At 35.8% G+C, this 22583-nt stretch overlaps 2 protein-coding genes across 2 annotated transcripts; one reads left to right on the forward strand and one right to left on the reverse strand.

The window, feature by feature from the left end:
• The first annotated feature begins 292 nt into the window (after positions 1–292).
• Positions 293–10806, forward strand: si:dkey-24p1.1 (uncharacterized protein LOC556718 homolog). The gene is made up of 17 exons (XM_047356821.1): positions 293–466; positions 1351–1518; positions 1618–2019; positions 2859–3134; positions 3498–3746; positions 4052–4324; positions 4416–4694; positions 4799–5086; positions 6281–6550; positions 6694–6945; positions 7061–7139; positions 7236–7311; positions 7817–7959; positions 8152–8212; positions 8736–8827; positions 8912–8969; positions 9112–10806. The coding sequence occupies exons 2-17, from the start codon at positions 1464–1466 to the stop codon at positions 9322–9324; spliced, it is 3066 nt and encodes a 1021-aa protein (XP_047212777.1). The 5' UTR covers positions 293–466; positions 1351–1463; the 3' UTR covers positions 9325–10806.
• LOC124862741 (sialoadhesin-like) lies at positions 10108–18215 on the reverse strand. The gene is made up of 12 exons (XM_047356834.1): positions 18088–18215; positions 17905–17940; positions 17256–17324; positions 16785–17153; positions 16392–16688; positions 15059–15316; positions 14711–14971; positions 13803–14069; positions 13415–13711; positions 13230–13320; positions 11529–11598; positions 10108–11333 (listed from the first exon to the last, which is right to left on the reverse strand). Exons 3-12 carry the CDS (start codon positions 17299–17301, stop codon positions 11157–11159), a joined length of 2133 nt encoding a protein of 710 aa, XP_047212790.1. The 5' UTR covers positions 17302–17324; positions 17905–17940; positions 18088–18215; the 3' UTR covers positions 10108–11156.
• Between the last annotated feature and the right edge of the window lie 4368 nt (positions 18216–22583).

The raw sequence follows: 22583 nt of genomic DNA on the forward strand, positions 1-22583 counted from the left end.
TTAAGAGCCCCATTATAAATGTATTTATAAAGAAAAAAAACATTGTATTTAATGTTTTCAATGACTATTTTCCCTGCCACATATTGCTAGAATACTTTTTAAATATAATCTTTTTATTTTTGTGCAAAAGATCAATATAAATACTGTATAAGCATTAAAAATGAACAGTAGTGTTTCGTTTCTAAGTGCTTGTATTGAATTCCTCCCCCACACACTCTGATCAACAGATTTCTGTATTTAACAAGCTTTTAATAGAGGAAGTGGTAACTACATGCACACCAGAGCAGGCAAACTGAAAAACGAAGAAAACCTTTGTTCACAAGTGCTATGTAGGGTCTGTGCGGTCATGCTTGTGTGATTTTCCTTGCAAATTCTTCAGTTGAACTGTGAAAACGTCCTGTTTTAAAAAACATTTTACTTCAGGAAAGAGCGTGTTCTTCAAGCTGATATATCTACTCCATCTGAGGTACGAACATTCTTTATTTCCTTTGTCTATACACTGTTTTAATTTTCTTTCTTTTTCAACCAAGTTAGAATAATCTCCATCTTAAAGGAAATGTCTTCCAGTACTGCATGGTTGCAAAGTCTGTATCTACTAAAAGTTTTATTATTTTGAATAGATATTTTAATGGATTGCAAAGAGTTTTAAATATTTTTAATTTGTAATCAGCTTTAACAGGAAAAAAAATGTAGAAGCAATTAGGGACTTTTTAACTGTACTTTGCATCTAGAAAATCTGAGATTTTACTTTTCTACAGTTATACTCAATAAATTGTTTGTCAGATTAAGAATATTATAGTAAAAACTGTTTTATTTTTTTGGGTCTGATGTAATATTCTACTCTTAAATGTTGTGTTTACATTAGGCTGTAAGCAGAAAATCCTCATAATTAACAGAAAAAAATGCTTTAAAACATTACTTTGTGTGCAGTTAATCTATATAATGTGTTTCACTTAGTGAGCTAAGTTACTAAAATAAGTGAACGTTTCAACATTATTCAAATTTATTGAATGGGTCTGCATATATAACTTCTGTTTTCATTTTAAGCTTTTTCCATCATTTTTGTGTAAAACATATGAAGTTCATGTAGGGACGCATATTCTCTTAACATACATGTGAAGTGTTGCGATTCTGACTTAAATGCATGGTTGGTGAAGCTTGCCCATGCTCCATATTTTACAAAGAAAAAATCTCTTTGTTATCTACAAAACATTCCACGTAAATTGCATCTGTATAATTACAACTGTTACAAATATTAGAGGATCATTTTTAATTTTTTTTTTCTATCCCATATTTAAAATGAACAGATTTGCTGTTGCATCTTTTTGAGCAAAATGCATTTGTTTACAGTGTTTAAAATGTGTCTAACATCAAGATCACAACCGCTTTGGACGTGATAAGGAAACACACAAAGTGATCTAGTACCAGAAATAAACAGCAGAAAGAAAGTCCCTCAAAGAAGGATGAAAATGAACACTCTCTTTGTAAAGTGGGTGATAGTTCTGTTGCTGATAAAAGGTATGTAAATTTTTTACACATTACATTGATAAGCTAATCATATATTTTTGCTTAAATAAAGTTTATGAACTGCCTTTTCTATTTGTTTTCTCTCTGCAGCAAATTTTCATTATTGTAAAAGTGATCCCTTCACTTTGATAAACAGTACTCTAACTGCTATGGAGAGGTCCTGTATTGAAATCAAATGTAATTCAGATAAATTCAATGTCAGAAATGAAGATCGTTACTGGTTTTGGATGAAGGATGCAAATTGGACACAGGACACCGGCTTTGTGGGCACCATTATTTTCAGCTCGGATGAGTTAAAACATTCTGTCAGTCCTCAGTTTAAAAACAGAGTCCAGTATATCAGCTCACCAAGCAGTGGGACTAGTATTTCAGAACAAATGTGTGATATATTGATCTGTGACCTGAGAAAAACGGACAGTGGACTGTATCAGTTCAGATTTGTTTTGGGACATCTTAAATGGGCGACGCCTCCATTAAATCTAACTGTCCAGGGTAAGTTGAAAGACAAGAAAAACAAAATCATGTTCATAAAAAAACACAGAAAAACTATTGTGCTATTGTGATGGAAACTTCCAAATCAGTGAAATGATTAAAAAGATTAGTATTTTTTTTCTTTTATAAAATAGAAATAAGGTGTAACAAGAAAAGGTGGCTTTCTTTGGATTGACTTGTAGCAAGTGTTTCTGTTTCTTAAACTGGTGTAAGATGACTTAAAACTGGAAATTACGGATCTCACTTTGAATATTAAAAAACATATCTTTTATAAACATTATTTCAAACTTCCTTCAGCATTGAGAGAACCAAGTTACCATGCATCTCTCTTATCTTGTTCTGATTCTATGACAGTGAAGAAAAACACCAAATGATGCAAAACTTTAGAGTTCTATAGGTCTTAGGATGAGTTTAAAGGTCAGTTGATCAAAGACAATCAGAACTCATGATTTCTGAAGCTTTAAACCTGCCAACAGGATTCTATGGTAGTTTTGATGAAAAGCCACAGCAGGCCAGTACCAATGAATTTTAATTAGTTCGTAATGACAATTATGTTAAGTTTAGTCAAGTTCAGTTTTTATTTATATAGCGCCAATTCACAACACATCGTCTGAAGGCACTTTACAAAGTTAGTTCAATTGAACCATACAGATTTCAAATCGGTACATAGATTCCAATTAATCCTAATTATTAAACAGTGCAGTCAGATTCAGTTATTTATTCAGTTATTAAGGAAACCGTGCAGATTGCAATCTGCTGGGTATGTAATAAATACAATGAATGTAACCCCAAATTTATCTTCAAGTGTTGTTTTAATCTATTCATATATTTGTTTTCAGAAAATCCATGCATTCTCAATTTTAGCCAACCACCAGTTGTGACGGAGAATAAAACTGTAACACTCACATGCTCGACATTAATTTCATGTAATTCTGACCTACAAATTAACACTCTGAAGGAGCTTCCCTCAGCAAAACAAAGTTCTCACAACACGAATAAAACCATCAACTTTAGCTTTACTGCCAGCTGGGAGGATGATGGGAGAGTGTTTTCATGCCAAACGCAAGAAAACAAGGACAAGTTCTTAATCCGGAATATCACCTTGACTGTAGAATGTAAGTTTCTGAATTGCATGCTTGTTGTGTCTTTTTGTTTAAACCAGTTTAAAGGTTGTTTAAACCAGTCTTTGAAGATATTTTAGTCTTAACAAAAATGCTAAAGTCGAGATAACTCCTTTTAAGCCGCAACTCATTATGTTGGCGAAAATTGAATTCTTTATAAACAAATTATACGAAAGAAACTGTGCCACTATGTACCATAATCCTGTGTTGGTATACTGCTGCTGCATCTCTGAATACAAAAAACTATTGTATTAAAATCAGCTTCAAGGTCAAGTTTTCATTTTGAATATGTGTGAGCTATAAATTCTTGCTGTTTGTAGACTGATATCTCTTTTTGCCTTGATTTGGTTGAAACAGACGCTCCCAAATTCGTAACGGCTACGATAGGGAAGGAATCTGTAAAGGAAGGAGATACGGTGACTCTCACATGCTCTGCTAAAGGACAACCCAACGTCAATTTCACCTGGTTCAAAAATGACAGAAAGATCCAAATAGGTCAGCTTTTTGAATCTATTTTTAAAGAGTCAGACAGCGGATCGTACCACTGCGAAGCTCAGAACAAATGGGGGGCTGCACAGTCTGACAGAATAAACATTGATGTGTTATGTGAGTACTTTCTGATTCAGTTATATCTAATTTTTGTCAAGGCTTTCCCGATTTTCTATTGTTTCTTTTTTGGTTTATTGGGAAATCAAACTTCACATAAAAGTATATCATAAATAGTTATTTTAGCTTGAATGTTTTTTTTTTTTGTTTTTTTTTGCAAAACATTTTACAATTATACTTTTAAAAAAATCTTGAGTTATGAGAATGTGAATAATATTTATTATTATCTAATTTGAGATTTAACTTTTTTATTTAAAGAGTGACTGTAAAGGAAAAAACAAATAAAATGTATCTTTTCTCTGTAGATCCACCTGCAGTTGAAATCCAAATTGAAAAGCAAACCCAAGGACACTTTTCCTACATAAAAGGACACAATGTTACTATTGTATGTAATGTGAATAGAAGCCATCCAAAACATACAAACAGGTTTACTTGGATTATAAATGGGAAAACAGTTAGGGGAGGGATCAAATATGTTTTCCCCAAAGTCAAACCAGAGGACAGTGGCTCTTACCAATGTAGAGCCAGTAACTCTGTTGGTTCAGGAACATCAGCCTCTATTTATCTTGACGTTCTATGTGAGTTTTTCTTTTTCTTTAGTGTACCCCAACATGTACTGTTAAACCCTGTCAAACCAAAAATCTGTCTCTTTTTGTATTTTTTGTTTAGATAAGCCAGAAAGCGAGGTTTCTATTAGTCCTACGGATAACAAAGTGAAAGCTAACAGCTTAGTTAAATTTACATGTAACACCCAAGCGAATCCAGTTCCCTTGTATTCCTGGTTTAGTTACAAACAGTCCGACCCCTCCAACTGGACACTGCTGGGAAGTGAACAGGATTTAAAATTGGAGAGTGTTCAAAGAAAAGACGAAGGCTGTTACATATGCAATGCAAGCAACCAAGTTGGTAATGGAAATATCAGTCAGCCCAAATGCATTCAAGTAATTTGTAAGTAACTGAGTTGGTTTATGAAACAGGATTATATCCATTTCAGTAGAGTACAAAAAGGATTTCCACTAAAGACTGATCTTTCTGTTGCTTTTTCTCCACAGTTCCTCCCACCAACGTCCTACTGTCTTTGGTTTCTAAGGTTAAAGAAGGCCAGCTTGTAAAAACCATCTGTACTGTTGAAAGCTTCCCTTTCTCAGAATTTGAGTTGAAAAGATCTTTAACATCTGATCTTTCAACCTCAAAAGTGTTTTCTTTTCAGCTTGCTAATGAACAAAATGTTTTCACCCACACATTTAATGCAACTTCAACCCATGCAGGGTTTTACACCTGCGTCGCATCAAACAGCGAAGGAAACAACAGAAGCACTCAGAGGAAACTGGAGGTCGAATGTGAGTCATCTAGTGATGCACATGTTTTGAATATCAAAGACTAAAACTGTGCATTTGAAGTTTTCACTTAATCTCAGTTTAAAAAATATTTTATTTTTTTCTATTTTCTAACAAATTAAGTTATTCTAAATGTAAACACGGAGGTAAAAACAAATCTGTTGGCTTAATTTCTGAATATACAGAATTGTGGTTGAGTAATTGTAGAATCTTCCACTTTAATTTCTCTTGAACTAAGGTTCTCAAATTGTGTAACAAGTGTCAGTGGTTTTATTTGGTTAGTCTACAGTTATAATCAGAAGATGTTTTGCAATCAACCATATACAAGGTAGATCTAAAGCTAAGTAACGATCTCAAAGGTGAGGTGTTTCAGCCCACTGATGTTTGCTCTAAACAGAAACTACTCAAAGGAGAAGCGTGGTCAAGAATATCTTGAAACTTGCTGATACAAAACCATAAACCAAAACAAGAGAAGGTGCCTACTTGTTCACTGCTGAAGTCAGACCACCAAACCCAACAAAATCCTGTTCCAGTTGCAAGTAGATAAATCTGAAGGCTATGCAAATTGCTGAACTGAGTCACAAGCAGATAACTATTAATAACACTCTAACACTTTATTTATTGCATGAATTCAAACAATAGAGGAACAAGTTTGGTAACAGGGGTTTTGCAGGACTGTGTGAAAAAGAAATGCATCAAATAGGCAAATAAGCACTTTGTTCCGGAAGCTAATGCTTGATTTAATAATGGAGCAGTCAGGTTGGATTTTAAGCGAGAGTCTCATAATCAAATTTACCTTTTGGAATTTTGATTTCAGGGGACTTTCTGTCTAACTTTTTAACATGGAGCTTGAAAATGTCAACATCAAGTAAGAATTGAATGCACTATGAAAATGCACCCTTCCGCCTAACACATAGTGTAAACTGATAAGAACATTTTTATTTTTTCATTTCTTTTTGAAACAAAGACAAATATAGAATTCCACGTTGTGTTGTGTAACTGTTTTAAAATGTAGGCCGGTATGTTGACACTTAAAAACCTTAGTTTTCACTGACGTGGTACTTTTTAGAAAAATGTACGTTTTTCAGTTTGCATGAAAGAGTTGGTAAGAGTTTTGTTCTCTCAGTAACATCTAAAGATTTAATTCAACACAAACTCACGTTTTTTTTCTAATCATTGTTTCTGACCCAATTTCAGATTCTCCCAAAGATGTGAGAATAGAAGCTTGGCCTGGTTTAGCAGTGAAAGAAAATGAGACATTCAAGTTGAGCTGTGGTGCCCGCTCCAACCCACCAATAACTCAGTACAAGTGGAAAACAGAGAATAACAATAAAAAGGAAATTACTGTGAGCACTGAGAGGACCTACACTGTAAATTCTTCCAGGCCCTCTGATAGTGGGCTGTACATCTGTGAAGTCCAAAATGTGATTGGAAGAGGGAAATCAAAAGTGGAGATTAACATCAAGTGTAAGTGTAGGACAACACACAACAATGTAGAGAAAGCAAAATAGGCAATTTCTCCTGTATGTTATCCTGTTTACACCCTTTTAGCAATAATTATTAATTTTCTTATAATAAAAAATAATGAGTTCCTTAATCATGCTGCTTAGATGCACCAAAACAGACGACAATCATTAAAGGAGAAGAGCAACAGCGCCCTGAGGGAAGACGTTCTGTGAAGCTGAGCTGCAGCAGTCACTCCTATCCTTCTGCCAAATATATCTGGTACAATAAGACGGAAAACAAACAGATTTCTAGCAGCCAGAACTTAACAGTGTACTCTCACCAAGCAGGGGAGTACTACTGCAGTGCACAAAATGAGATGGGTAGGACAGAGTCAGCCTCAGTCAGGCTGTTTGATGGTAAGTACAAGCGCTGGTTCCTTACTGGTTTAAAACGGCAATTGCTCCCGAAATGCCATTATAATGATGTGGCACATCAGTTTGAAAACCCATGCTCTGTGTCCTGCAACCACAGACACAGTAATGAAGATTGTGAAGATTTTCGTGTTGCTTTGCGTGATCTTGCTCATCATAGTCGTATTTTTATTGTACATGTAAGTAATAAATAAGAAGTTCATTTTTCATCAAAACAAATAAATATTTAAGTGAACATATGTAGTTCAAATATGTGCATATAACTTTGTTTTCAGGCACAGGAGGACCAAAGCAAATCAACCAAGAACAACAAATTTGTGGCCCTGCTGTAGTTGTTCTCCAATAGCGCTGGTACGCAGGTATTTTTATATTTCTGCTGAACAATTTTAAACAAAACGGAAGCAATTGTACTCTCTGCATATATTAACTGAGAACTTGTTGTAAAAGTCCTAAGTATGCAAGTTATTTTTTCCCTAAGGACCCACTTATTAAAACTTTAAAGACATTCTACATTTTTAACAGTGGTGTGACTATTCTCAGTTCTCCAGTTCAGACAAAAAAAATATTTTATTGAAGAGAAAAAGCAATCCATCCATTCTGGCCCTTTATGAAAAAGCATTTGCCCCCAAACCTGGTTGCAAACCTTACCATCAAGCCTTTGCAATTGGTGTCAATGGTTTTTTTGATTGCTGGGGAGGACTTCTGGCAAGCTCTGCTTCACAAAAGTGTTTAATTCAGCCACTAGGAGGCCTCACTCAGAGGGTTTTTGTTCATAGGCTGAAACTAAAAGCTATGCTCACATGCTTATGTGGTCAAACGTAGAAAAGGTAACAAAAAACACCTTTTTGCTTTTCAGAGTTGTCAGAGATTGCAGAAAAGATCTGAAAGATCAACAAGAAATGAGAATATTTTAACAGACTCTAGAAGCAGAGACGACCTTTTGCCAGAGCAGCACCGCCGGCCAAACGTTGAGCATCAGCAGCCTCGCCCAGACGTCCAGTAAGTGAGCAGCCTCACAATGTCAGAACAACAGTCATTGTTTTCTACAGAGAGACACGGCTGTTTTCTGCTCTTTGAACAAAGGATCTGTTTAAGATCACACAGATACGCATGGAACAACAAGAGTCTTTACAGCTTTTTACAGTGAAATAAACAGTCAGCCAACATGTTTTTCTTATTCTTGTCCTGCAGGTCTACATCCCACCATGTTAACAATATTTATTGTACAGTCAACATGCCATATGAAAAACAAGTGAGTGATGTTAATCTAGCAAGGAAGCAAAACATTTTAATGAATAACTAAAATGACAGTATAGAATTTAAATAGCCTTTTTTTTCTTTTCTTTTTAGCTCCACTAAATGAGCATTCATAACTTGTTTTTATGTGGGAATGTCACAGTATTTAAAGAAGAAGAAACAAACATCTCAGAAATAAGTAACCCTGAAAGCAAACTATTTATTGGATAATTTTATAGAGGATTTCTTTAGCTGAAAAATCTAATGCTAGTTTTTTTATGATTCTTTAGAAGTACTTTTTTTAAGGATTACCCTTCACCTGTATGAAGGAACCTAGTAAAACTGCCTTTAGTCTGACCTGTGTGCTGTAGCTGTGTCCTTACTGTTTGTCTGATCAATAGATGTTTGTAAATACATTAATTATTCAGTAGTCTGCCAGACAAAATCAATGTACAGCTTCTGTTTTATTGCATGAATGAACAACGGTAATTCAAATTCTACCCCACATTCACCAACGCATTCTGTCTGCATCTGGTCAGGCTCCATCTGCGCAAAGGCCAGTAAACATGAAGCAAAGATGCATGGAGGATGATTCTCTCAACTATGCTTCTCTACACTTTGAGAATAAGAAGTGAGAAAAACGTTTTTACATCTCTTATAAAATACAGAAAATATGATCAGAATTTTAATTATGTATATATATATTTTTTTACAGGACAGCAGAAGTAGAGTCTTTATATTCGCAACTGTGTAAGCCAAAGCCATACAAACAGGTCAGCAACCTCTGTAGCATACTGTGTTACAACAATGCAGAACATATACATAAAAAAATAGCTCTATGTTTTATTTATCTGCTGATCATGACACCCAACTACTGTTTAGTTGTTAAAGCTTTCCTTCTTTGCTTTTCTTTAGAAATCACAAGAAAACCTGGATGACTATGAGAACCTCAACATGAAATCACCAATCAAAGTTCCGTATATTTTTGATGATGACACAGAGACGAGCGACGAAGAGGAGGTCAACTATACTCAGGTGAACATTATTCAAAACCCCTCTGCTCAGAGTGACACAACAGACTCCAGCACCTCTGAGGATGAGACTCACTACTCTGACGTCAAACTGTGACTCAAGACACCCTCAGAGATCCTACTGGGATTTGATAACCATCATATTTTGTTAAAATATGCATGTATGTTTTAATTTGTGTGTAATAACACAGAATTAGAACAGGGAAGGAAGTAATCAGTGTTTCATTCTTAATCAACAATTTCTTCTAAAAATGTTTTCTCGTTTTTGTTTTGTTACAATTAAATTTTTTTAGATCATTCAAAAATATCAGGCAAAATGTATCTAGGAAAGTACAAAAAGCAGTTTTCAAATGATAATATTGCTTATAGGGGGGAAAAAAGGCATCCAAATCAACCTAGCCCTATGTGAAAACAGTAATAGTCCTCTTTTTAAACAATGAATTAACTGTGACAAACATACATAACAAGGTCTGAAGGTCTGACATGTAGAATGAAGATATTTTTTTTTTAAATAACCTTTCTGACAATATGATTCTGAAAAAAAAAACAAGCCTCAATCTAAAGTAAGTCAAGAAACAGTCACTTTATCCATCTGGAAAGCCAAATCTAAGGATTATCCACGAATGGAAAATATTTGGTGTTGAACATTTCCAGGAGTGATCGGCCTACCAAAATTACTTCAAGTGTGCTTGAAACTAACGCACCATTTCAGAAAAAGAACATAATACCTACAGTCAAAGGTAGAGGTGATAGTGTGTAAGCCTTGCCCTACTTTCCTGCTTCGGGACTTGAAGGACTTGTTGTAATTGACAGAACTATAAATCAGGCTTTCTACCGAAAAATAGCCAGCAGGAGGCTGTGTGTTAAAGTGGTGTTTGCAGCAGGCCAGTGATCAAAAGTACCAACTAGCAGTTCCACCTCTGAATGGCTTAAAATAAATCCTAAATGAATGTTTTAGATGGGCCTAATCAAATTCTGGACTTAACCCGATTAAGATGTAGCATGAACTTAATCTATTCATTCTCGAGAAGCTGCCAAATGGCTGAATTAACACAATTAGCAAAATAATTGTTGACCAAAATTCCCCCGAAAATCTTATTGCTAGTTATCAGAGATGCTCGATAGCAACAATTGTTTAGTTTAGAAGCTAATTACCAATAGGGCCAGGTTGGTTTAAATAGCCTTTTCCTTTTAAAACGAAATTCCCATATAAAAGCTTTGTCTTGTATTTACTCAGGTTATTTTTGTCTGATATTACAATCTGTTTTAATTGAAAAAACAAGAAATCTGTAAGGGGGCAAATACTTTTTCACAGTTTTCACACAGTTTTCACACTTTTTCACAGTGCTATATAAAGCAACTAGATTCTGCTTTAACAAAGATGTAATTCTGTACATAATAAGCTAAGAACTGAATGTGGATATGAATGTTTTAAAGCTATGTTAAATTTAAAATGATGCATACACACTGAAATGATACATTGCTTGTTCATGTTTTCTCACTGTAAAACATTTTGAAAGGTTAATTCAGCTACAGCTATAAATTTAATAAAAACGCATACAAAGTTATGAAAAATGTTCATCAAGCCTCTCTGTTGCTTTTATTTAAGTTAGGAGTTTTAATAAAAAAAATGAATTAGGTATTAGCACAAACAAAACATTAAACAAACAATTGCATTACAATTATGACTAGTTGTGTACAGTTTTCTAACATCATTGTGAGGTTAAAGATTCAGAATCAGCTCATTCAGAATTATGATCTTCTTTTCTGCTACAAATCTACTTAACATTAAGCAGTGACCTCCTCAGTAACCTCTCCTGCAAGATCATTGGCATCCTCCCCTAGCTCCAAGTTGATACCTGCAAGATTTTCTTGCTCTTTTGCATCGCCTCCATTACTTTCTCTGCACTGGGGGCGAAGCTCACCATACTAAGCTGTCTTTGAGGCAAGTCCTCTGATAGCCCCATCTCCAAGCTCACCTTCTGATCTGGCCTGCAGCTTAGCAAAGTCCACATTGACATAGTTAAGATGCTCTTCATTGTCTCCTTCCACCTCTTCCACTCCATCTTTGTTGGCATAAATCACATCTCCTGGGAAAGAGTTGGCCTACAAAAGGACCAGAGTAATACTATTCTGTACCACAGATAGAAGTAATATCACTTGGATTTATTTAAAGAAATCTAAGAGTAGGCCTTGCTTCAGTAAAATGTACAGTCGTATCACAGAGTTAGCTGACACATAGAAGGATTCTAGTTTTACATGTAATTTATAAGCTGTGAATCTGCAAAGATCTAAACTCACCACATTGGTGACTAAACACTCTCCTGTTTCCACCAACTCCTTGTTGAATAAAAGGCTGTCATTTCTTTTCCTAAAACAGAGGGAATTCTGGTTATTTGTGGGGTAGCAAGAAATTGATGGAAATAAACTTAAGAGAACAAGTAAAAAATGGCCAAAATGTATTTAATAATGAGTAATCAGACATTATCTGGAGTAATTTATGAACACTGTAATGACCGCTTTTAAATATAGTGTAGAGTAGTGTAAAAACATGTTTTAATTTTTAGAATGGTTGAGTCTTTAAAAAGGAAAACAACTGCTCTACATTGAAAACAGTGTTACCATTACAAAGGGTTAGGAAGATGGTCATATAACAGGTCAGTAAGGCTAAACCTGTACTATTACATGTTGTCATGTAACTGTATGTTGTTGTTTCCAAAACATTTTTACTTGTGTCCAAACGTAAAGAAATGTATGTTGTTAATGATGTACCTCTGTATATTGTGTGTAATGGGATAAAGAATGTAAAAATCTGTGTGCTACTTAGAAACGGATAAAGCAGGACGTGGGCCTCTAGGCCACAGCAACTTTACGTGTCCTATAGATACACGAGTCTGTTTTATGTATGCAAATTACAACTGACAATTATGAAAACTTTGAGGATATTTAGGCCATCAGAAATAGAGCTTTTCAGAAACTCCTTTTGTATTTAAGCTGTCTAAAGATTACACAAAAGCCCTCCAGGCTTTGAAAGCATTTACCAAAGTCTGGCCCTGGTGATACTGTATACTGACAGAATAAGTTAGTTTTTGTCATAACATCAGCAAAGATAATCACCCGACCATCTTGGGCTGAAAATTCAATACTCTCCAAACAACCCATGAGGTCAAACACACACCTGGTCAAATAATTATTTACTGAATTCATCAGAAAATAGGTTGAACTGAGTTTCTTACTGACAAACATAACATCTGCATTGTGTACCACGAGATCCAGCAATATTGTTAGCAGTTGTTGCTGCAACATTTGCATACCCTTTACTATTTATATTTCATAGCACTTGCATGTTTATGAAGTATTGCAATGCTCTTCCCATTTACTTTTTTAACATGTCTGTAGCAACTAACATAATAACTTGACAACAATGTCATGCCTTTGAGCTAATAATGAAATATTTTTTGTGTAGCACTTAAATATCTTTTAGAAATGTAAATACTGCAGCGGATATGGTATAATACCTAAACAGGATTTCTTTGAATTGACATACATTTTTTCAAATCTGTAGAAAAGCAAGCTAGCTTGTCCTAACTTCAGCGAGGTAGTAAGAATACCACGAAATGAACAACAGAATAGCTAAAAAAAAATGGCCAAGTCAAAAAACAACTGATCCATCTGAAATACTGAGGAAAGCAGTAAATGGTAAATGGACTGAACTGTAGTTAACAAATACTTAAAGCAAACATAATAAGCTCAAGAATACTGAAAAGAAGAGTAAGCCAAAGTTCCTCCACAATGATTTAAAATTACTGGTTTCTGTGATTAAGAATATATTTTAAAAAATAATCTTATTTCAGATCTTGAAGCTCAGACATTTACACAATAGTTTAATAGTCATATTTGTGACACTTGTCTTTAAATTAAACTTGTCTGTCTCTGTAATGTTAATCTCTTCCATTCTGAATCTTTTAACCAGTGCCAGCTGAATTGTGAGTCCTTTTTTACCTGCAAAAAAATATCAGCAATGGGATGCAAATCACCATCATCCCTAGAGCTCCAACTGCTGATCCGATTAGCAGAGACACAACATCGACACCTGAAAACCCAAAACAAACCATGTTGAATGGTTTCAAATGAGATAACCAAGTGACATAAAACAAATATAAATGCAGCGTCCTGCAGTATCCCACCCAGCTGAGTTTGACTGGAGGAAACATTATAGGCCAGACTATCAGAGCCCAGTGAGTTTCTGCTGAGGCACACTAAAGTGGGCATGTCTTCATTCAGGTGGTACAAGGTGATGACACTCCTCATGGTCCCAGGTCCCATGATTATCTCTCGTACTGCAATGCCCGTTGAGTGACTGACAGGTTCTCCAGCCAGTTCCCAAACCAGGGAGGGAAGTGGGTTACCCTGACTGTCACAGGAGCATCGAAACTGGGATAAAATTCTGACACAGCGAGAAAATGGTAGGATTTCTGGAGAAACTACAAACAAAGAAGATGAGCCATTATTTGTGGATGCATTTCAGACAAAAATGGAAGAAAATGAGTAAGATTTGATGGAAATTGCTCTTACATAGCACATCAACAGTGACAGGCTCTGAGAATTGAGATCCATGAATATTTTGTGCTTCACAGTAATATATATCTTCTGAGAGTTTGGTCACATTGAAGGTGAAGTCCTGCTCTGATCCAACAACCTCCTTTTCTCTTCCAGCAACTCGGAACCAGGTGACATTAGCTACTGCTGGATTGGCAATGCTGGTGCAGGTCACAGTCACAGAGCTGCCATCAGGAACCGGACCAGAGGAGTTGGCAGAAGCAGTGGTGTTTTTAGGGGGATCTGAAAAAAAACTGTTAATTTATTTTTATGGTACTGAATTAAAAAATGATTGCTTTTTTATGGGAAATGTAGATTCAACCTAGTGAGAAAAGTAAATTCTGGGTTGCTTTTGGTGGTTACAAATCCCTTTAACATACATTTACTTGATGACAGGTTGGTTTCTACCTAATTAGTACATAGCAGTACATCTAAAAAGGATTCCCAAATACACCAATTACTTTTCTAACTATTTGGTTTTACATTAATGATATGAAATAATCAGGTATTTTACGTGTTTAATCCTATAAATTGAACAAACTGATGAACTCCATGTTTTAGGGAAAAGAAAAAAATACATCCTAATTAAGGGACCAACCAAACAGAACATCTCCACATCAGTCTGTACACTGGCAAACACACATGTGGACAGCAGAGCTCAGTTTTAATACACCATTGACAGTAAGGGCTCTGAGGTTGTCATGCAACATGACAATGTGTCACTGTCCGTGGTCCAGACTTTAGTGTGAAGGAATCTTGGCTCTACTTCATGATTGGGTTATCACAGCTGGACATGCAGTAGAGCCATAATCCACACAATGTAGTGCTCTGTTTGTTGTTAGAACTGTAACGCAACATCTTTTCTGCGTTTAAAAAGAACTCACACTGAACATCCAGCTGAATCTTTGCTGAAGTTTGTTCTCCCAGATCATTTTTTGCAGAGCAGTGATAGCCACCACTATGGCTGGGATCGAGAGCATCTAGAACTAAGGTCGGCCCGGTCTCCTGATCCACTTCATCATCCTTGTACCAGGTGTAATTAGTCACTGGTGGGTTTGAACGGCTTCTACAAAGTAGAGACACAGAGCTACCCTGTAGGATTGGACCGGCTGGCTCAACAAGAGCTGTCGTTTCCTTAGGAGAAACTGCAAATATAAACAAGTATGAGTCAGTTCATATTTTTGGCTGTGGAAACACTATGTATTGTTTGTGTATGTTTCACTGTGACTTACATTGCACATCTATCTGAGCGATGGAAGAGTTCTGGCTTCCATATTTGTTATTGGCTTTGCAGAAAAACTTGCTGTCAACTTCTGTAGCTGTGATTGAAAGTTTATTCTTATATCCAAAGGCTTCCACTTGCTCTCCATTGACTTTGTACCAGGTGTAGCTGTCCACTTCTGGATTTGCATTGGCGCTGCAGGACAGAATCACAGAGCTTCCTTCCAAAACTGGACCAGAATCACTGACTGATGTGTTATGTGGAGGGTCTGGAAGAATGAGAAAAATAGGAATTGCAAATCCTGAAGGAAAGAACCAGCGCAGGAAGATGTTCGAAAGCAGTAACATACAGTACATGTATCCACTACACAGTGTTATTGATCCCGGAAACCATCCTTCTTTTCACAGAAAAGGAAATCAAGTGCACTAGATGAACTTTTATATAAATAAAGACTGTTCTTAAAAAAGTATAAAAAACAAAAAAGTAAAATGAAAAAGAAATGGACCTAAAAGTAAAGCTTTGGCATGACAGATGGAAAAAAAAAACAATCACTTTTAACAACTTATTACTCACCAACTTAAATTTTAGAAATATTAAGCTATAAAAAACATTCATCCAACATATGGATAGATGGTCAGAGGGATCCCAAACTCTGTTTAAAGCGTCTGTAATCGGTGTAGAATGATTCAGTTCAAGTTTGACTGGTCTATAGATAGTTCTTTTCACACTAAGCTAAATCTAAGGTGGTCTTATGCCAACAAAGCATTAAAATTGCTCTCTCTTGTATTTAAAACAACAACAAAGCTGTCAAGTATCTCAAAATGTATTCTAAAGAATGTTTTTCATCTGAGGTCTGACCACTATAAATATTTAAGATTTGAAACTAGAAAGATTATTCCAGATCCCTCAAAAACAGTGAAACAATCTTTTAATTAGGCAACTCAAAAGCCAACTTCAGCCTCCTCTGGTTTACAACCATATTTTCTTATGGTACCTACACTGTGCACACATAAACGTATGTGTGTGCGCACGTTTCTGAAAAGGTTTAACAAAACAACTGCTTGTTTGGGCTTCACAGTATTACTTCTTTTATAGTCCTAATGCACCATAGGTATTTTTTTACTATTCTTAAAAAATATGTATATTGTATGGCTCACAAATGAATAAAGACGCTGAGCTAGTCTTAGATGTTTTTGGTGGAAAGTGAACTCTTAACATACTTTTTTGGCAAGTATTGGTAAGGAGGTGTTCTCTGTAATATTACGTTTTATTAATTATTTTAGACTTATATGCTAGTTAAATATTTCTGGGTAAATTGCAATAAAAAACAGAAACATACTCACAAAAAACCTGCATAGTCAAACTTCTTTCATACACAAGGTCCTTGTGCCCATCTTGTCTGCCGTAGGCAGCGCTGCAGGAAACCTTCTGTCCATTGTGGAGGTGAGAAGCATTAAAGTTCATGACAGAGTTTAAAGATTTTGCCTCCAAATTCTCCTCAATGTCCCCTAAACTGGGTGACCATGTCACAAGTGGAGGTAGAGTTGGACACGGGACAACAGCTGAACAATTCAAGGCAACTACAGTCCCTTCTTCTACTTCCAGCTTGGATGGAGTTACAGTAGGCCTGGGGAGTGAATCTGAAGAGGTAAACAATAAGGAAAAGCTGTGGATCATAGACAAAAACATAGACAAAAATATGTTTTACATGTTTAAGACTAAAGAATAAAAGAAACCTTGAGTGGTGATACGAACGCTTGTTTGAAAGTTAAACTTCAGTGAGTTGTCACACTGTAGTCTGAAGTAATAGTTGTCATAATGATTAGATGGAAGGTTGTTGAAGATGGTGGTGCAGTCTTTGTCACGCAGGATCCCAGTCAGGTTTCCCTGCAGGAGGTTTAAGCTCACGCTTGCCCCACTGAGGCTGGAATCAAACACCTGTGTTCGGCTCCAGCTGCCTCTCTTCCATATGCCTTTACATGAATGGTCCAGGTACTGATCCCATTCAGAGGGCAAGCTGAAAGTGCATGGGATAATCACACAGGATCCACTCAGCCCTACTATAGTGTGAGGCATGAAGGCTAACCAGTGCTGGCAATAGGTGGCTGAGGAAAAACAATGACTGCATCAACATAGGTTCAGCAACTGTGATGTCCAAACAAATACAGATTTATAATCAAAAATTATCTGAATATGAAATCTCTTACCTTGAAATAAAAAACATATGAGCAAAAGCTTTACAATGGCCATCATGGTTTTCTTTCACGTTAATAATCCTAGAATGAGGTAGTGCACAGAAAAACATAAAAATAAATTAATATGTATTCATTTATTATTTTCCAACTAAAATAAAAGGATTACTTATAAACCTCTAAAACATTTTTAACATAGATGATAACGTAAAAATATTTCATTAGACTAATATGGCATATTAAAGAATGTATTGTATAACATTTATACCTACCATACAATGAAAACTACACAGTTTGCAAAACTGCAGTAAAATAGGTAACATATTGCATTAATCTCAATGTTACATTATTTTTTCCAGGTTAAACAAAGTTTTTGTCTTGCATGGTGCGTGAGAACAAACCCTGTTCTTTCTTCAATTACAAAATAATCAAAATGAACAACATTAGTTAGCATTAAAGTTTAATTTGAGCAGAACTGTGCATACTTCACTAGTCTGCCTACAAACATATTAAAGTGGTTGTCAGGGCACTTACGTTTGGAGATATGTGACAGAAAAACTACCTACACCCATTCACTATACCATTAAATGCTATACAGGATAACTAAGGATTTTATGTTAAAATTTTACACAGACAATCTTTCAAGTATTAAGTAAAATCCTACCTCAGTTTTGGTCGTTTTGAGCATACAGTGACTCTTCTATAAACAAGAACAGAGAAAAATGAAAGATATTTCACCTTGCTACAGAGTCAGAGAAAATATATAGATACATATTATATAAATAAGACTGGACTAGAATATAAGTAATAAATTAAAGTCATTATAGAAACAAATTCAGAGATTTACCAGCATTGAAGGTTCAGTGGTTCCAATCCAATAAGCGAGTGGTTGTGTGTCTGGATGAGACATGCAGCTGTTGCGAGATGTGCCACTGAAGACTGGCTACCAGAAAACAACAGGGTTTTGGTGCTGTCTCTACTGGCTGCCGTATTTCATTCAAAGCAGAATTCTTTTCCAACAAAACATAAATCTGATATTATTTTAACACGGAATGAGAGAGAACATTAAAAGTTGTAGTTCCATCATTGAATGTCTGCTTATGAGGGAAATAGTAGAAGAAACCTACCACATAAAGAAACTGTAGGAAAGATAAAGGCCAAAATACAAAGCAAGTTCAAATGCAAGCAGTCATATAAGTATTTGGTGAATTAAATTAAGCAATTGCCTCAGAAACAGTCTTAAACTTCATTCAGATAAAAAAGTTATACATATTCAAATATAAATATTAAAAGCTTATATTTCTGTTACACACAGATACACAGTCATATTCAGTAAATTACAATATACAATCTGATGGAGCTCATTTGTCAGACCAAAATAACCTTTAGCCAGGTATTAAAACATACTTTTCATTAATCCCACATTTTGGTATTAAAATGTTTTTATTGATAACTTTTTATATATAATTCTTAATTAATATTATAATTAGCATGACTGCATAATACATTCCCAATCCTGACCTGCAAAAAGACAGATTTATAGTGCAAAGAGAAAGTATAATAAAAACCGTTAAATGTGTAAGCAGCAGTCGTCAGACAAGATGCAGCACAGAGTTAAAAGGGAATCTAAGAGCTATACGGACCATTTTGAAAGACCAGGAGGGAAATTTCTAAAGCTTACATGTCTGAGGTCAAATAATTTGATTTCACGTCAGCAAAAACCTTGAAACAGGAAACTGCATAAGGTTTCTTAAGACCGTGTGCAGTGAATTCAGGAAGTTTTAAATCTGACAGGTCTTTTACAATTTATCAAACAGATTCACCTTGGTATTGATACTTTTACAAACAACTCAAACAACTCGTCTGACTTCCAGCAGAAACATATGGATTTAGTCAGGAAAGACTAACTTTGGTCAACATTAATGATTTCGCATATCAGAATGAAAACCAAAACATAATAGCAAATTGTCTGTAGCGAAAAAGATGGTGTTAAATCCTATTTGTGGTAAGGATACTCTACTCACCTCTATGGGTTTGGATTATGCATGGACTTGTAGTCCTCTCAATGAGACTGTCCAGTGAAACTGACTGCATGGGTGTAGGAGCTAGACCACCTCTCAGTTTGGAGGGAAGATTAAAGTTTAGAAAAACATGTATAGAACAGTCCTGTGTGATGGCCCTAAATGAATGTCAGGGGTAGTGCAACTGACTCTGCCAGAATTTGGGCCCAAATCCAGGACTGTATTTTGTAGAGACCTAAATATAATGCTGACTGAAGCTCCTCACGGCAGTCTTGTGTTTACTTTTTTTCTTAAAGGTCTGTGGGAAACCTTGTTAAAAGCATGTCTGATTTGCCTTAATCTTCAATAGAAATTTCAGGAAAAGCTGAGAATATGTTCCAATGTGTGCCCTTCATACTTTAGCTAAAAATAAGTCTTGATTGGTGCTTTAGTTGGTGTCCTAACAAGTTGTAATATGTTGCTAATCCATAGTTGCTGACACTGAGCATACTTATTGCTATGGCCACATTCAAATCAACATTTAACAAAAAACTTGCATGTTTGGAGTGGGAAAGGAAATTGGAGACCCTGGAAATATCCCATTGATCAGAGTTATGCAGTCTGCACTCACCTTGTACACCTGTTCAATTGCTTGTCAATGCCATTAGCGACTCAGCCAATCAAACTCCAGCAAATAAATGCATTCATTCAACTAGAAGTGGTAAAGAAGACATGCTGAAGTTGAAACTTGGCATCAGGATGGGCAACTAACTATTTAAGTAACTTTAAATCTGCAATGGTTGTTTGTGGGAGAAAAGGTGTTTTGCAGAGACAATTGATTTACTGGTAATTATGCACAACCATCTCTCTGGTTTTTAGAGAATGGTTTGGAAAATAGAAAACCTGCAGTGACCAGAATTTGTGTGTATGAGAATGCCTGAATGTCAGAGGAGAATGGGCAGATTGGTTTGATATGACAGAAAGTTCACTGTAGTTTTAGTAACCAGTCATTATTAAATACAGATAAGGTTATTATATATTAGATATAGGACCCCAGAATGCAGACGAGCAGGCAGCGTGATGGGAAGTGAAAAAAATGTAATTAACAAAAATTCACTCTCAAGAGAGGCAGGAACAAAACAATGAACGGGCAGGCAGAACAGGCAAAACCGACATGACCAGGCTGGCGAGACAGGCGTGGCGTGACTACAGGACAAGAGTATTATCTGAATAATGTTTCCCCGAAAAACTACTGAACAGGAGTGAATATATGGAAAGTAAACCAGGTGGAGCTAAGAGACAGATTAGTTTGAAGCAGGTGAACCGGATAAAGATAATTAACAGACAGAATAGAACGTGGCTGGAGCAAGAACAGAGACTCTTGAATACAAACAAAAACTAAAGCATGACCAGAAAAATAATAAACAGAAGCATGATTCAAAAACTGTGAGACAAATATAAGAAAAACCCAGAAACCAAAAACCAAACAACCCCAAATCATAACAAGTGGGGGATTTTAACATTCATGTTGACGCTGAAAGTGATAGCCTAAATATAGTGTTTAATGCTATCTTAGACTCAATTGGCTTTGCTCAAAACAATAACAATAACCTACCCACCTTTGTCTTCATTCTCTGGACCTTGTGCTGACATATGGCATTGAGTGTAAAGACAAAACAATATTTTCTTATAACCCTGTCCTGTCTGACCGTTTCTTAATAGCCTTTGAGTTAATTTAACCGAGTACACCTGAAAGAAAATTGCATTATAGTAGATCATTATCAGACGATGCTGTAACAACCTTTAAAGAATCTGTTCCACTTTTAATTGCATCATTATCACAGAAAAGCACAGTGGAGGGCAATAATTTTGTTTCTGCCCCTTAACAAATTGATTCTCTTGTTCATAGTGTTACTTCATCATTGCGTGGTGCATTAGACAATGCAGCCCCCTTGAAAAAGAAGGTAATTATTCATAGGAAGCTAGCTCCCTGGTTTAATTCAGAGCTGCGTACTTTAAAGCACAGTGTTAGAAAATTGGAGAGAAAATGGCGCTCTACACACCTAGAGGATTCCTACTTAATCTGGAAAAATAGCCTACTGTTGTATAAAAAGACACTTCGCCAAGCCAGAACAGCTTATTTCTCATCATTAATAGAAGAGAACAAGAATAATCCTAGGTTTCTCTTTAGTACAGACGCTAATCTTACACAGAGTCATAGCTCTGTTGAGCCATCCATTCCCTTAGCTCTCAGCAGTCATGACTTTATGGGATTCTTCTTAAATAAAATTGATTCTATTAAAAAGAAAATCTTTGACATACTCCCGAAGATGATTACTTCATCCTCACCAAGTGAGACAACATTGGAAGTAACTGTAGAACCTGATCTGTGTTTGGACTGTTTTGATCCTGTGGAGCTTCCTGAGTTATCAGAAATATTAGCTTCATCTAAACCTTCAACTTGTATGTTAGACCCAATCCCAACCAAATTATTTAAGGAAGTGTTCCCTCTGATTACCGGCCCCATTTTAGGTATGATTAACCTATCCTTAGTAAATGGATATGTACCACAGGCTTTTAAGGTAGCTGTAATTAAACCTTTACTTAAGAAACCTTGATCGAGATGTCTTGAAAAATTACAGACCTATATCCAATCTTCCATTCTTATCTAAAATTCTTGAGAAAATTGTTGCTAATCAAAGGTGTGAGCATTTACACAGCAATGACCTATTTGAATAGTTTCAGTCAGGCTTCAGAGCTCATCATAGCACTGAAACAGCTCTGCTGAAAGTCACTAATGATATTCTTATGGCCTCAGGTAATGGACTTGTGTCTGTTCTGGTTCTGTTAGATTTCATTGCTGCATTTGATACAGTCGATCACAATATTCTCTTAGAAAGCCTGGAATATGCTGTAGGGATCAGGGGAACAGTGCTAGGCTGGTTTAAATCTTATTTGTCTGACAGATTCCATTTTGTTCATGTAAATGATAAATCATCTCTAAACTCCAGGGTTAATTGTGGAGTACCACAGGGCTCAGTACTTGGGCCAATTCTCTTTACTATATATATGCTTCCAATAGGTCAAATTATCAGGCAGCATAGAATAAATTTTCAGTGTTACGCTGATGACACTCAGCTTTACTTATCCATGAATCCTGATGAGCCCAACTAGTTAGATAGACTACAAGCATGTCTTGAAGACATAAAAACTTGGACGACTTTAAATGTTCTGCTTCTAAATTCAGACAAGACAGAAGTTGTCGTCTTTGGACCGGAGTCTTTAAAAAAAAAAACCTGCTTAGTCAATCACTTAACCTGGATGGCATTAAATTGACCTCCGG

The sequence above is a fragment of the Girardinichthys multiradiatus genome, chromosome 3, assembly GCF_021462225.1.
Source record: "Girardinichthys multiradiatus isolate DD_20200921_A chromosome 3, DD_fGirMul_XY1, whole genome shotgun sequence".
NCBI lineage: Eukaryota > Metazoa > Chordata > Actinopteri > Cyprinodontiformes > Goodeidae > Girardinichthys > Girardinichthys multiradiatus.